Source organism: Bufo gargarizans, chromosome 3 (assembly GCF_014858855.1).
Source record: "Bufo gargarizans isolate SCDJY-AF-19 chromosome 3, ASM1485885v1, whole genome shotgun sequence".
NCBI classification, from domain to species: Eukaryota; Metazoa; Chordata; class Amphibia; order Anura; family Bufonidae; genus Bufo; species Bufo gargarizans.
The window spans coordinates 471,146,302-471,161,145 of record NC_058082.1 but is presented as its reverse complement, the minus strand read 5'-3'; the positions used below and the strand labels follow the sequence as shown (position 1 = coordinate 471,161,145).

At 41.2% G+C, this 14,844-nt stretch overlaps 1 protein-coding gene and 1 long non-coding RNA gene across 3 annotated transcripts in view; one reads left to right on the top strand and one right to left on the bottom strand.

Annotated features, from left to right (window-relative positions):
• Positions 1-14,844, top strand: part of LOC122930364 — a 238,235-nt gene that overhangs the window by 54,335 nt on the left and 169,056 nt on the right. The window lies entirely within an intron of this gene.
• Positions 4,309-14,844, bottom strand: part of GLRA2 (glycine receptor alpha 2) — a 219,321-nt gene continuing 208,785 nt past the window's right edge. For both annotated transcript variants that reach the window (XM_044283705.1, XM_044283706.1), the window contains exon 9: positions 4,309-4,590. In XM_044283705.1, the coding sequence (XP_044139640.1) occupies positions 4,309-4,590 (282 nt within the window). The remainder of the gene's footprint in view (positions 4,591-14,844) is intronic.

The window sequence follows — 14,844 nt, the reverse complement described above, 5'->3', positions numbered from 1 at the left end:
GCTCCACTTGTTTCCTCCCTGCACTGATTATAGAGATTAGTGCAGGGAAGGGACAGAGTCTGTACAGCGAGATGAGACACCACCTTTAATGATCAGGCAGATCGCTCTGAATTGATCTGCTTAATCATATAGAGAAATAAAAACCATACAGTAACAGCTGCACATTCCACTCTGTCCCCTCCCTGCACTAATTTCAATGATCAGTGCAGGGAGGAAACAGGACATTACAGCCAAGGTAACACTGGAGCATGGAGAAGTGAGTAACCACTGGACCCCAGGCAAGTAGCATTAACCACACGCCTTGACCTCCATGAGGAATGTTAAAATTTACATTAACCCCTTCACTGACCTAATTCAGAAGGACTTAATCCCATAACTGCCCTGATGACCAGGTATAATAAATCAGCAATGGTGAGATGAGACAACCCCTTACACTATATTTCCCTTGGCTTAGGGGGCCTTATTACAACCGCTGCAACCCCTATATAATATGCCATGCATGTTTTTGTTCCCCTTAGGTGGTTATCATGACTTAAAAGATGGCAAAATCAAATACGGTGAATAAGCAGAACATTTGCAGCAGATACATTTGTCATAAATAGGAAAAGCTTTAAAACAGGAAGAAAAACCAGCAAACATCGATTCAATTTTGACCACACTGAGTTTTATTGAAATGGAACAAATATTTTTTTTTCATTTTTTAAATAAAATGTTTTACAGTCAGTGTAAAATTTCACTTCATTGTTAAATTGCACATATTTAATAAGTAAAAATACTTTTTGTTTCATTTTTGTACTTAAAATATGTATCAAGGACCTGAACTTCGTAGGTTGTAAACCAAAGGCTAAGATCTGGATACCAAAAACCACAGTCAAAGTTTAAAATTCTTAGGTTAATCAGTAGTATCTGAAATTATGATTTTGAGAAAGATAGAAATTGGAGGCCTGTAAACAAATTTGACTAAAGGTCTATTCACTGCACCTGTACTGACGGCAGTGATAAAGTTTACTGAGCTACACCATTACAGAGACAAGTGACATAAATAGTGGTGCACTGAGTTACACACAGCTAGATAGATGATAGTTTGGTACCTCAATTTTCCTGTTAAAACTAGACTTCCCAATAAATTCGTAATAAATCCTGCAATAGTGTTCATTCACAGACAATGCTCTGAGCTACAAACAGCTCACCAAATCGAATCTTCCAAACATACTTTTACTTTTTGTGGCCTGATGCTGGCTGTAAACACTTGGGCCTGAACTTAAAGGAACACTAAACTTAGACATGAATGCTAAAAGTAAAAAATAAATATAGTTGTTGTCCTCATTATTTGTCAGTCTGAACAATTGTCTACACAATCATGAAACAGTCTTGTAGAAATCCAGCAGAGAACACAGGGGTTATTTCCTCTGCTGATCTGCTCTATCTTTGGCTGAAGACCAAAAGAGTTTCAGGGCTTAACCATAATTTTGTACTTCTGTAGACATGAGCAGCAGGGAGGCTCCTGCTCCAGCCACTTGTCTTAGAGCTTGTCACAGGACTGTGAGGAGCAGGAGGAGTATATGACTGATCTCCTGGGACATAGAGATTTTTTTACATATTTGTTGGTTTTACTATAATATGAGAACCTAGGCAAAGGAGAAGATGAAGGGAGAAACTGCTGGGATATTCCTTTTTTGTGCAATTTATGTGTCATTACCTTTTGTGGAAAGGTAATGTACCTCTGACTCTTTACGCAAGCTGAAAAAAACTTTTTTGCAATGAACACAATTATATTCTTCCAACTTTTCAAGAACATATGTACCATAGAGACAGCTCCTGTGCCCACAGTTTAGACTTAAAGTTAAAGAGTAGTTCCTAGATTCATGCTGTACAACCATATTCCGGTTTTGTGTTTTATTGCTTAAAGTTAAAGAGGTTGTCTTAACATGACAAGCCTGTTTAAGAATGAAACTTGCCCCACAATCAGGCAAGCAGGCCACGATATCTTTCACCTGCAGTGGTCACTGCAGGAAAATGTATCATTACATGGGGTTTATTCACATTAATGGTAATTCGTGTAATACAAGGATAACCCAAGGTCTCCAGGCATAGGCTAGCCAGGGAGACAATGCCTTTAAGGGTGGTAGTATGTTCCTCAGAGGTTGAGTGGTTCTGGATGGTATCCTTCATCTCTACATGCATCACAATGTTAGCCAATGCCGGAGAGAGATATCAGCTGGATGGCTTTGTGTCTCTCCCCTAAGTCCTGATCAGAACATGTGAGCCCCCCATCCTTTTAGTGTTTTGTTCTGGAGTCCTTTCTTTGATGTATGTCCCTGTATTTCATTACTATAAAGGAGCTGTATGAAATCTCAGTGGTGGCACAAAAGTCTATGGACAAGCGATTGTCTTGTGGACCATTGGTGTCCTAGCTTGCGCTAGATTTATGAAGCCTAGTAGCTGATTGGTTGCAGTTGTTTAGTGCAAAATTTTAATCTAAATTCAATATAAATAAAACAATACTTAGTGTCAGATAAAATAAAACATAAATAAATAGATAAAACAGATAAAAATATTGGAATCCTCCAAATGAATTTTTCGGCATATCCGTTGAAATTCTTTTAAAGTGCTGACCGTTAAGAAAAACCACAGAGCACACAAATAAAGTTTCAAACATTACATTGTTATAATAAAGCATTATCCCTTCTGGAAATTCACGCTCACACGAGATATCAAAGTATAAACCTTTTATATATATATTTATATAGATATATGTATACATAAGTAGAAATTATCTGAACACAAAAGAATTGCTTGGTGCAACACGAGATACTAACACTGTGATGAAATGTACCGTAGCTCAGTAGATCTCTTTCAGATACTGTAAAAAGGCAGCAATTCCTTTGAAAAAAATTTGGTCCTCACCTCATATAGCAGGTAATCACTGTTTATCAAAATGGCGACCTGTTTAACCTGTTATTCAATGGGGTGATAATATGGAAGATTTCAAATGAGTTGATTTTCGGTAACTTCTTTGTGGCAGTGCTGGCTATATTGGACCCATTAGAAACAGAATAGCTTATTAACATCATGGCGCAGACGTACTATAAAGCTGGCAACAGACGTAACGTTAAAGATAATCGTCTGTGGTACTAAAACGAACTGTTCTGATTGGTGGAAAACCAATACATATGCTGTATATTAGACCTGATTTCAAATTTTTGTTCTCTAATGAAGGCAGAAGTGTAAAGATTCCCCACCAATCAGAGTTCATATATATAGTATAATAACACAGCACATGTAAAGATATTTTACTAGAATCAGAACAATTTTCATATGGAAAAAAGCGCCAATTATAGCAAAAGTTGTAACAATTTATTCCTCTTTTTGAACAATATGCATGTCCAGGAAATCTTTGAACCTATGGAAGAGATTCCTGTTGGTCTGCGGACACCTTACAGTCACCACAGAGGTGAAAATTATCAGTTTAACCCTGATTTTCTTAAGGTGAGAAAAAGGTGAGAAAAAGAGTCTATGGTATCCTTCCAGAAACAGCATCACAAAAGTCTATGGGTTGATTCTGGTATTGCAGCTAGCTCATCCCAAGGCTCAGACTTGCCCACCAGAGAACCAGAAGACCCTCTGATGGGCACAGACTCTGGTACCACAATGGGCCCCAAGGAGATGCAGGTGGGAAAAAAAACTCATTTGGCTGCCTTCGGAGCCATTCTTTGGCCACTAGGTTCTATTTCTTTGATTCCAAAACCCATTCAACTTTATTGATGACATAGGGGTTGGGCCTTGAGAATAAATTCCTCTGTGGGCCCAAGGATTCTAGTCTGACACTGCTCATCCCCTTTCAAGTGGATGGGTATAAACTGCAATACATGACCCAGCCCATAGACACATGTGCCACTGTCTCGAGAAATAAGCAGACCCCTTTTTCTAGTCCTGGAATGTCACATCTATAGTTTGACCAATGTGTCTGCTGTGAATTTCATTACATTGAAGCAGCTATCTCCATGGCTGCTATGGCTTACAGCACATTTCTACTAAACGTACTGTAGCCAGAGAGTTTTTTTTTCTATTACAAATGCTGAGAAAAGGTAAACCGAAGACAACGTTAAACACTAGAAAGAGAATCATTATGCTCTTTCAGGGTTAATATTCATCTTCTTTGCTCCCCGAATGTCTTAGTTCCTGCTTTCTGTCTTCAAGGAATGGTACAGTAGGTGGATATAAAACCAGTCTGAAGGTCTGGGGGATTTTCCACTACATATTTACAAGCACACTTTGGCATTGAGTTCCCAAAAATAAGTAGGCGGCTTATTTCTTGTGTACATCCTCGTGCCGTATGATTTTATATGTAATCCAGTAAAAGATGTTAAAAATAAGAAAGGCCAGTGGAAAGGCAGCCCGGGATATGGTATCAATCCGTTTTGCTCGATCAACAAACTTCTTCTTGATGGACTCAGCATCCTTTGGTGGAGGAGGAGGGGGAAGGGGGGGTGGAGCAGTTTTCACTGCAGCGCCATCTTTCACTTGTAGGCAGTGCCCCATCCCATATCCACTAAAGTTAAAACGACTCTCCCGGACCATGTCATCTTCCTGAAAGTAGAGAGACAAGAGGGCCAATTAGTACATTTATCATGCTTCAAGTATGGAAGTACATTTATCATGCTTCACTGAACCTAAATCTATGTTATCTATATTTTCTATGCAGTAGATATAAATTTATTGTACATGAAAGCAGCCATTTCAGACTCAGGAGAGGTTGAATGTAATTTTTGTCCTCCCTGATTATTGCTCCAGCACACATATCTCAAACTCTGAAAGCTTTTAGAATACTTGCCAACTTTCCTGGAAAATCTTGGAAGCTCTCAGAAAAAGGGAAGACCTCCTGGCTCCTGGAAGAGTTGGCAAATCTCCTGAGAAGCTCATGGACAGCAGCTTTCTCCTGGAAATCAGCCGTCCATGAACTGCATTTTAGGACCACAATGTTGCATCATTAAATGTGAACTGAGAGGGTATTAGATTGCTCTAAGAGGATATGGCATGTCATGAAAAAGGAGCAGGTCATGCCGTTAAGGGATGAGTTTGCCTAAGAAAGATGGATGAGTCCCAAAAAAGGAGTGATTCCATGGCCCAAAAAAATTCACTAGCGTGATTTGTGTCCTGCAATAACTTTTTCCCTCAAGCCAACTTCTAAAAGTTGCCAAGCAGTTCTAATCTAATGGCGGTGTCTAGAAAACCTATTTTCATACAGTCCTGATCAAAAGTTTAAGACCACTTGAAAAATGGCAAAAAAAAATCATATTTAGCATGGCTGGATCTTAACAAGGTTCCAAGTAGAGCTTCAACATGCAACAAGAAGAAATGGGAGTGAGACAAAACATTTTTTGAGCATTCAATTTAATGAAAACAACGAATAAACCGAAACAGGCTGTTTTTCAGCTGAACAAAAGTTTCGGACCACACCTCCAAAACAAAACTAAACCCCCCCAAAATAGAAATCCAACTTCCAAACATGAACTCAGTAATGAGTAGCTCCGCCGTTATTGTTTATTATTTCCAAAATTCTATGTGAAAGAAAGAAATTGGTGGTGGCTGCTCTCCTTATAGTCTATGATAAGGTGCTGCAAATCCAGGGAGAGGACACCCTACCTCTCAAAGATAGATAAATTTAAAAAAGGATATGAGGATGAGCACTCTCACAATTGGCATATATTTAATAGAATTAATAAAATTTGATAACAATAAGACAATGTGATCAAATAAAATGAGACAATGTAATCAAATAAAATAAAATGAAATATAAAAAACGCAAATCGCACTGGTATCAGATGATTCTCATTCTAAAGCAATCCTAAATGGAAATGGTCAAGACCTGATAACCTAATGTCCAAACAATCCAAGAGAGGGTCCCAGGAGGTGGAATTAATGCGAGTGTGAGTCCACACTTTCTGGCAGTCTATCAGAATAGATATAACAATCGATAGTCCCGTCACATCTGCTGGTGTTGACCGGTAAGACTATGTGATATAACGGTATAATACCTGTCAGCTTTACAGCCGCTTACCTCTCCTTCATATATCTCCTCAGTCCTGCAGAATGCTTCAGACTGGATGGGTAGGGCTCATCAAGTGCAGCTTTTCCCGTAGTTTAGTGACCGGGTTTGTAGGCTGCCGAACGCTTACCTCCAAAAACGTTTTCTCTTGTGGTGCAGAGGCAGCGTGTAGAGTCCCTGTTAGTATTAAGGAGCTGGCGTCTCACGCTGCTTTGTTTGGTATCAGCGTTGGATGCTTGCGGGATACTGTCGACGTCACTTCCTGTAATGACGTGTTCCTTCTTATTATGTCCAATGATTCCGGACTGTAGTTTTCGTTTGTAGAGAGTTACGATTTTAAAATCCTGTTTGCATGGCCATGCAGTTGGAAAGATACGGACAGGTGTATGGCGCAGAAACCCAGACGCGTTTCGGGAGTTGTCACTCTCCACTGAGGAAGGGAGAGTGACAACTCCCGAAACGCGTCTGGGTTTCTGCGCCATACACCTGTCCGTATCTTTCCAACTGCATGGCCATGCAAACAGGATTTTAAAATCGTAACTCTCTACAAACGAAAACTACAGTCCGGAATCATTGGACATAATAAGAAGGAACACGTCATTACAGGAAGTGACGTCGACAGTATCCCGCAAGCATCCAACGCTGATACCAAACAAAGCAGCGTGAGACGCCAGCTCCTTAATACTAACAGGGACTCTACACGCTGCCTCTGCACCACAAGAGAAAACGTTTTTGGAGGTAAGCGTTCGGCAGCCTACAAACCCGGTCACTAAACTACGGGAAAAGCTGCACTTGATGAGCCCTACCCATCCAGTCTGAAGCATTCTGCAGGACTGAGGAGATATATGAAGGAGAGGTAAGCGGCTGTAAAGCTGACAGGTATTATACCGTTATATCACATAGTCTTACCGGTCAACACCAGCAGATGTGACGGGACTATCGATTGTTATATCTATTCTGATAGACTGCCAGAAAGTGTGGACTCACACTCGCATTAATTCCACCTCCTGGGACCCTCTCTTGGATTGTTTGGACATTAGGTTATCAGGTCTTGACCATTTCCATTTAGGATTGCTTTAGAATGAGAATCATCTGATACCAGTGCGATTTGCGTTTTTTATATTTCATTTTATTTTATTTGATTACATTGTCTCATTTTATTTGATCACATTGTCTTATTGTTATCAAATTTTATTAATTCTATTAAATATATGCCAATTGTGAGAGTGCTCATCCTCATATCCTTTTTTAAATATTTCCAAAATTCGTTTTGGCATGCTTGATGTAAGTGTTTCCATGAGGTGAGTGGAAACATTTCTCCAAGTGGTGAAGACGGCTGCACGAAGGCCATCTACTGTCTGGAACTGTTGTCAATATTTGTAAACTTCCGTTGCCATCTATCCCCAAAGGTTCTCAATTGGATTTAGATCAGGGGAACACCCAGGATGTGTCAAAAGAGTGATGTTATTCTCCTTGAAGAAGTCCCTTGTCCTGCGGGCATTGTGTACTGTAGAGTTGTCCTGTTGAAAAACCCAGTCGTTACCACACAGACGAGGGCCCTCAGTCATGAGGAATGCTCTCTGCAACATCTGGACATAGCCAGCGGCCGTTTGACGCCCCTGCACCCCCTGAAGCTCCATTGTTCCACTGAAGGAAAAAGCACCCCAGACCATTATGGCGCCCCCTCCACTGTGGCGCGTAGAAAATATCTCAGGTGGGATCGGCTTGTCATGCAGTAATGTTGGAAACCATCAGGACCATCAAGGTTACATTTTTTCTCATCAGAGAATAAAACTTTCTTCCACTTTTGAATGTCCCATGTTTGGTGCCCTCTTGCAAAGTCTCTTGCAAACGAGCAGTTCTGTGGCGTTCAAGGAGACGAGGTCTTTGAAGACGTTTTTGAAGCCCTTCAGTCTCAGATGCCGTCTGATGGTAATAGGGCTGCAGTCAGCACCAGTAAGGGCCTTAATTTAGGTTGAGGATCGTCCAGTGTCTTGATGAACAGCCAATTGGATCCTCTGGCTCAGTGCTGATGAATTTTTTTTGGGTCTTCCACTTGACTTTTTTGTTCCATAACCCTCAGGATCATTTAAGAAATTCCAAATGACTGTCTTACTGCGTCCCACCTCAGCAGCGATGGCGGGCTGTGAGAGACCCTGCTTATGCAGTTCAACAACCCGACCACGTTCAAAAAGAGAGAGTTTTGTTGCCTTTGCCATCACAACATGTGACTACCTGACAGAAAATGACAATGAATCCACATCTTTGCACAGATTTGGCCTTTTAAAGGCATGTGATCATAAAATTTGGATCAGCTGAAAAACAGCCTGTTTAAGTTTAATCGTTATTTTCAATTAATTGAATGCTCAAAAAATGTTTGGTCTCACTCTCATTTCTTCTTGTTGCATGTTGAAGCTCTACTTGGAACCTTGTTAAGATCCAACAATGTAAAATATGATTTTTTGCAATTTTTCAAGTGGTCTTAAACTTTTGATCAGGACTGTATATCCTGCAAGAAAATTTTGACAAAGTGGTATTCCCATCTGGAAGTTTATGGCGTATTGATAATTGCTATAGGACTGAGATTCAATCCTATTTCAAAACGGGTCCCAATGTGAATGGAGAGCAAGTTGCACATGGGCAACTTTCTCCATTCATTGTTATGAGACTCGCCAAAGTAGCTGAGCACTGGCTAGGCTATTTTTTTGGAAGCCCCAAAGCTTTTAATGGAGGTGTGGCTTCTTTCACGTCTGACCCACAATTATCAGCCATTTATGGCATATCCTATCGATAAGCCATAAATGCCAGATGGCATGACCCCAATAAATTCAGGATTCTTCTCCGTTACCCATGAGCAGTTTCAAAGAACATCTCTCACTTTGGAGGACCTATACTGTTCTGCTTTACACAGACATCTATTCATATGAATGGGCACTATGTAATACTTAATTTTCCATGTTGTAGTGCTGCAAGAATACTGAAAACTTACTGCCAGGTTTCCCCACAGATTACAGCTGATTACAAGGGGTACCAGCAAGGCTATACTTTGTGAGCAGCCTATTGTTGAGAGACTCTTTGGCCCGTTTCACATGGGCGAGAATTCCGCGCGGGTGCAATGCGTGAGGTTAACGCATTGTACCCGCACTAAATCCAGACCCATTCATTTCTATGGGGCTGTGCACATGAGCGGTGATTTTCATGCATCACTTGTGCGTTGCGTGAAAATCGCAGCAAGCTCTAAAAGTAAATGGGGCTGTGTGAAAATTGCAAGCATCCGCAAGCAAGTGCGGATGCGGTGCGATTTTCACGCATGGTTGCTAGGATGAAAGTCTATTCACTGTATTATTTTCCCTTATAACATGGTTATAATGGAAAATAATAGCATTATTTAATACAGAATGCTTAGTAGAAGGTCAATTGAGGGTTAAAAAATAACCAAAAAATTAACTCACCTCCTCCAATTGATCGCGTAGCTGCCGGTCTCCTGTTCTTTCTTCAGGACCTGTCAAAGGACCTGTGGTGACATCACTGTGCTCATCACAGCACAGTGACGTCACCACGGGTCCTTTGACAGGTCCTGAAGAAAGAACAGGAGACCGGCAGCTACGCGATCAATTGGAGGAGGTGAGTTAAATAATTTTTATTTTTTAACCCTCAATTGACCTTTTAATAAGCATTCTGTATTAAATAACATGGTTATAAGGGAAAATAATAAAATTTACAGAATACTGAACCCAAACCCAAACTCCGGGTTCGGGTCTGGGTACCAAACATGCCGATTTTTCTCACGTGTGTGCAAAACGCATTAAAACACTTTGCACTCTCGGGTAAAAATCGTGCATGTTCCTCCAACGCACCCGCATATTTTCCCGCAGCGCACCCGCAACTCCCGTGTGAAACCAGCCTTTTAGCACTCATTCAAACAATGTTCGAACACCATTTAGATACAATTTTTGTGCAAGACTTAGCCATTCAAGTCAATAGGTTTTTGATAAAAGCAGACAGCAGATGGACATTATGTGTGCTGTTGGTTTAAAAAAAAAATGCCTATCTTTTGCTCCTGACACACAGACGAGTTTAACATCACTTGTCGGTATCCAGCCTTTCAAGCAGAAATTCTTCAAAGCAGAAATCAATTATCAGTTACCACAGAGCACAAAATGCAGTCATTGGGTGAAAACAATAATCGGGTATGTTTGGTTTTACAATTCATGCCCTGGAAGACTGTTTGCCCCCAGTACTTAATAATGGACCTAATGAAATGTTGACTTCCTATTTCTTGTTTGATTGTTCTAAGATACTTCTTGGTTATACTCATAGAGATGAACAAATCAACTGAAATTTCTGGCAAAATAAATAATTTTTAAGAATTTGTAACTTTTTTTAATTCTGCCAACAAAAAGGTGATCATTTTTGGGCTGTCTATAAGTAAAAAATAAAATCTGACAGTGCAGTGCGTCTCTGTCACCCCAAGTTTGGACCATTATTTACAGTAATACATGAGTAGTCCTGCAGATAAGGAGATCAGATCACTACTTTTTATTTTCCTACTACCCCCATCACCCGCAGTCAGTGCTCAGGGCTGCATTGAAATACATTGTCAGGACTGCTGTGCATGCCCACACAAGTCCTCTCCATTATGTTAAAACAGTGCAATAGTCAGGATTATGTATTTCAGTGCAGTTTTAAATGCTGACAGCGAGGGAACCAGGGGCAGTAGGAAAATAAAAAAAATAGTGATTTGGACTCATCTGCAATACTTTTCATGTATTACTGTAAATAATGGTCCAAAATTAGAGTGACAGATTGAGGCGCAGTTCATAATAGTAATTTGTCACAGTTTTGCAATACAGTATTTGTATTTGAGCGAATTTTACAAAACATGAAACATGTAAAATAAGAGTGCTTCACTCATAAAAAAAAGCACAGGCAATTACTGCATCAGAAAACTTTGGCAAATTAGGTTAAAATTGCATGTGGTTTTCAGACAGTTTTTTTCGCCGGTTTCTATCAGCTGTTTAGCTATTGGTTGTGTATACAAAAATTGTTAATTTTTTTGTTAATGCAGTCAAAGCAAAAACATATCATAGACCTATTGTACATGTCTGCACTATTTCAAACTGCTATGTTTTTTTTTTTTTTTTTAATTTATGAGTTAATATGAGGTAATTATTTATTACTTAATAAAGATTTCATACTATATGCGTGGCCCTCCTGGCTTTTTCGGTGTTTTATGTGTTGTCATGCATTTTTACATCAGTTTGATGGTTTAATAGGTTGTACTATTTCAAACTGTGTACCATTGTTTTTTTTTATGACAGACATGCTATTACCACTTGTGTTATCTGCATCAGGCCTATGCGTATACAGTATATGGATCCACGCGAGGTCTATATACTTAGACCAGTATTTTTTCTTGATCTGCAGCCATTAAAATGTTCATAAAGGTATATAAGGGTTATGAGGTTATAACATCCACAAAGAATCAAATCGGTTAGCAAAAGAAGAGCAAGTGGAACCCTAGGGGGCTGGATATTGTGAAATTGTAATTGCATTTGGCTGAATGAGAAATAAACAGCAGGGAAGTCCGGGAGCGATAAACTCAGCCATAGCACAGAGAACGTGCTATGAATGAAAACAGCTTTGAAATCCACTGCCTAAGCAGCGGCCATTGAGGGAGGTACAGTATACTATTCCATGGAGGGCATCGAGATAATGAAGGTGACCACTAATGGAAGCAGTATTTGTACAGTGGGGGAAAAATGTGACCACACACAGCCGAGACTTCTGTCTACTGCTGAGGTTCTACACTTGTAGGCTTAGGGCTCAGAAAGTATTTGTGAAGTCTAGAGCCAGTTAGCCCCAAATCTCCTTCACGGTCAATAAGCTTTTCATGCATAAATTGAACATTATGTATTGATGAAAAATCCAATGTACTTTCCTGCCTTGTATTATGGCTTCTGCAAAATAATGCCAACACTTTGGTATATTGCTAAGATCCAAACAAAAACTTAACTTACTATGGCCCCAAGTTTCACCTTTTACTCCACTATTCTCCATTTATGGGATTGTGTTTGATGGTTAGTTATTTTTGGTGATGGGTGCCAGTAAGTTTTGCAATACTTGACGATGAATCTACCCATCAGCAGAGGAACAAGGATTGGCTTATTTCCCACTCCCCATATTATATAATAGCTTTTTTTTGCAGCTGTTCCTCCCTGTCTATCGAAAGCTCATAGCAGGTAATTTATTATACTGAAACAGTACATAGAGGCGATCCTCAAAAGGTAAGAGTACACCAATTCTTCATATATGGCCGTACCGTACATACAATTGCAGCTCATGCCGGACCCATGTATTTGCTAATATAACAGATATGATGGAAACTACTCATTTAAGCAAGCGGCGTCCCTCTACACTGAATATACAAGCGGCATCCCGCTACACTGAATATACAAGCGGCATCCCGCTACACTGAATATACAAGCGGCGTCCCTCTACACTGAATATACAATCGGCGTCCCTCTACACTGAATATACAAGCGGCGTCCCGCGACACTGAATATACAAGCGGCGTCCCGCTACACTGAATATACAAGCGGCGTCCCTCTACACTGAATATACAAGCGGCGTCCCGCTACACTGAATATACAAGCGGCGTCCCTCTACACTGAATATACAAGCGGCGTCCCGCTACACTGAATATACAAGCGGCGTCCCGCGACACTGAATATACAAGCGGCGTCCCGCTACACTGAATATACAAGCGGCGTCCCTCTACACTGAATATACAAGCGGCGTCCCACTACACTGAGTATACAAGCGGCATCCCGCTACACTGAATATACAAGCGGCGTCCCTCTACACTGAATATACAAGCGGCGTCCCGCTACACTGAATATACAAGCGGCGTCCCTCTACACTGAATATACAAGCGGCGTCCCGCTTCACAGGAACTCACTTGATGGAGCTCTTATTGCTGGTCTTATTCTTATACAGCATAAGGTAAAGTCTTTATCGGGATGTCATACAATTTATGCCGTTTTGTGAGACGTGTTACACCTTTTGCATAATTGTTATCACTCACGATTTGGCGTCCTCACCGCTTCTCTATACCACGCTGGCTAGCACCACACTCTGGCCTCTGTCTGTATTCCGGTGCCAGTTCACGCAGGTGTGGACTCACTGTGCCCACTGAACAGATTTGGTTTTGGGCTACTTTTCAGGACATTATTAAAGGGAACCTGTCACCCAAAAATCGCCTATTAAGCTGTTTACAGTACCTTATAGTGCTGTATAGTCGTTTCCTGATGCACTTTTTGTTAGTTTTGCAGCATGTATGCTCAGTCAGAAATCGATGTTATATTCAGCTGCTGCCCCGTGCTTCAAGTCAGGCTTGAAGTCACGGGGGCAGCGGCCTCGGCGTCTTACATGGCCCTCTCCCCGCCCCCTGCCTCTGTGACTGACAGCCGAAATCCGATTCCGGGACCGCGCTCAACAGCCGCATGCGCAGTAAAGGGCGGCAGGAGCGCGGTCCCGGCTGCCGCGCGTACTACGCGCCGTCTTACTTTCGCCGCACTGCGCATGCGCCCGACATCCTGTATCAAACGCGCCCGCGCCCAGATGCCGGGCGCGGGCGCGTTTGATACAGGATGTCGGGCGCATGCGCAGTGCGGCGAAAGTAAGACGGCGCGTAGTACGCGCGGCAGCCGGGACCGCGCTCCTGCCGCCCTTTACTGCGCATGCGACCGTTGAGCGCGGTCCCGGAATCGGATTTCGGCTGTCAGTCACAGAGGCAGGGGGCGGGGAGAGGGCCATGTAAGACGCCGAGGCCGCTGCCCCCGTGACTTCAAGCCTGACTTGAAGCACGGGGCAGCAGCTGAATATAACATCGATTTCTGACTGAGCATACATGCTGCAAAACTAACAAAAAGTGCATCAGGAAACAACTATACAGCACTATAAGGTACTGTAAACAGCTTAATAGGCGATTTTTGGGTGACAGGTTCCCTTTAACCACTTCAGCCCCGCTAGGTGAAACCCCCTTCATGACCAGAGCACTTTTTACACTTCGGCACTACACTCCTTTCACCGTTTATCGCTCGGTCATGCAACTTACCACCCAAATGAATTTTACCTCCTTTTCTTCTCACTAATGGAGCTTTCATTTGGTGGTATTTTATTGCTGCTGACATTTTTACTTTTTTTGTTATTAATCAAAATGTAACGATTTTTTTTGCAAAAAAAAGACATTTTTCACTTTCAGCTGTAAAATTTTGCAAAAAAACGACATCCATATATAAATTTTTCGCCAAATTTATTGTTCTACATGTCTTTGATAAAAAAAAAATGTTTGGGCAAAAAAAAAAATGTCTTGGGTAAAAGTTATAGCATTTACAAACTATGGTACAAAAATGTGAATTTCCGCTTTTTGAAACAGCTCTGACTTTCTGAGCACCTGTCATGATTCCTGAGGTTCTACAATGCCCAAACAGTAGAAAACCCCCACAAATGACCCCATTTCGGAAAGTAGACACCCTAAGGTATTCGCTGATGGGCATAGTGAGTTCATAGAACTTTTTATTTTTTGTCACAAGTTAGCGGAAAATGATGATTTTTTTAAATTTTTTTTTCTTACAAAGTCTCATATTCTTGCGACAAAAAATAAAAAATTCTAGGAACTCGCCATGCCCCTCACGGAATACCTTGGGGTGTCTTCTTTCCAAAATGGGGTCACTTGTGGCGTAGTTATACTGCCCTGGCAATTTAGAGGCCCAAATGTGTAAGAAGTACCT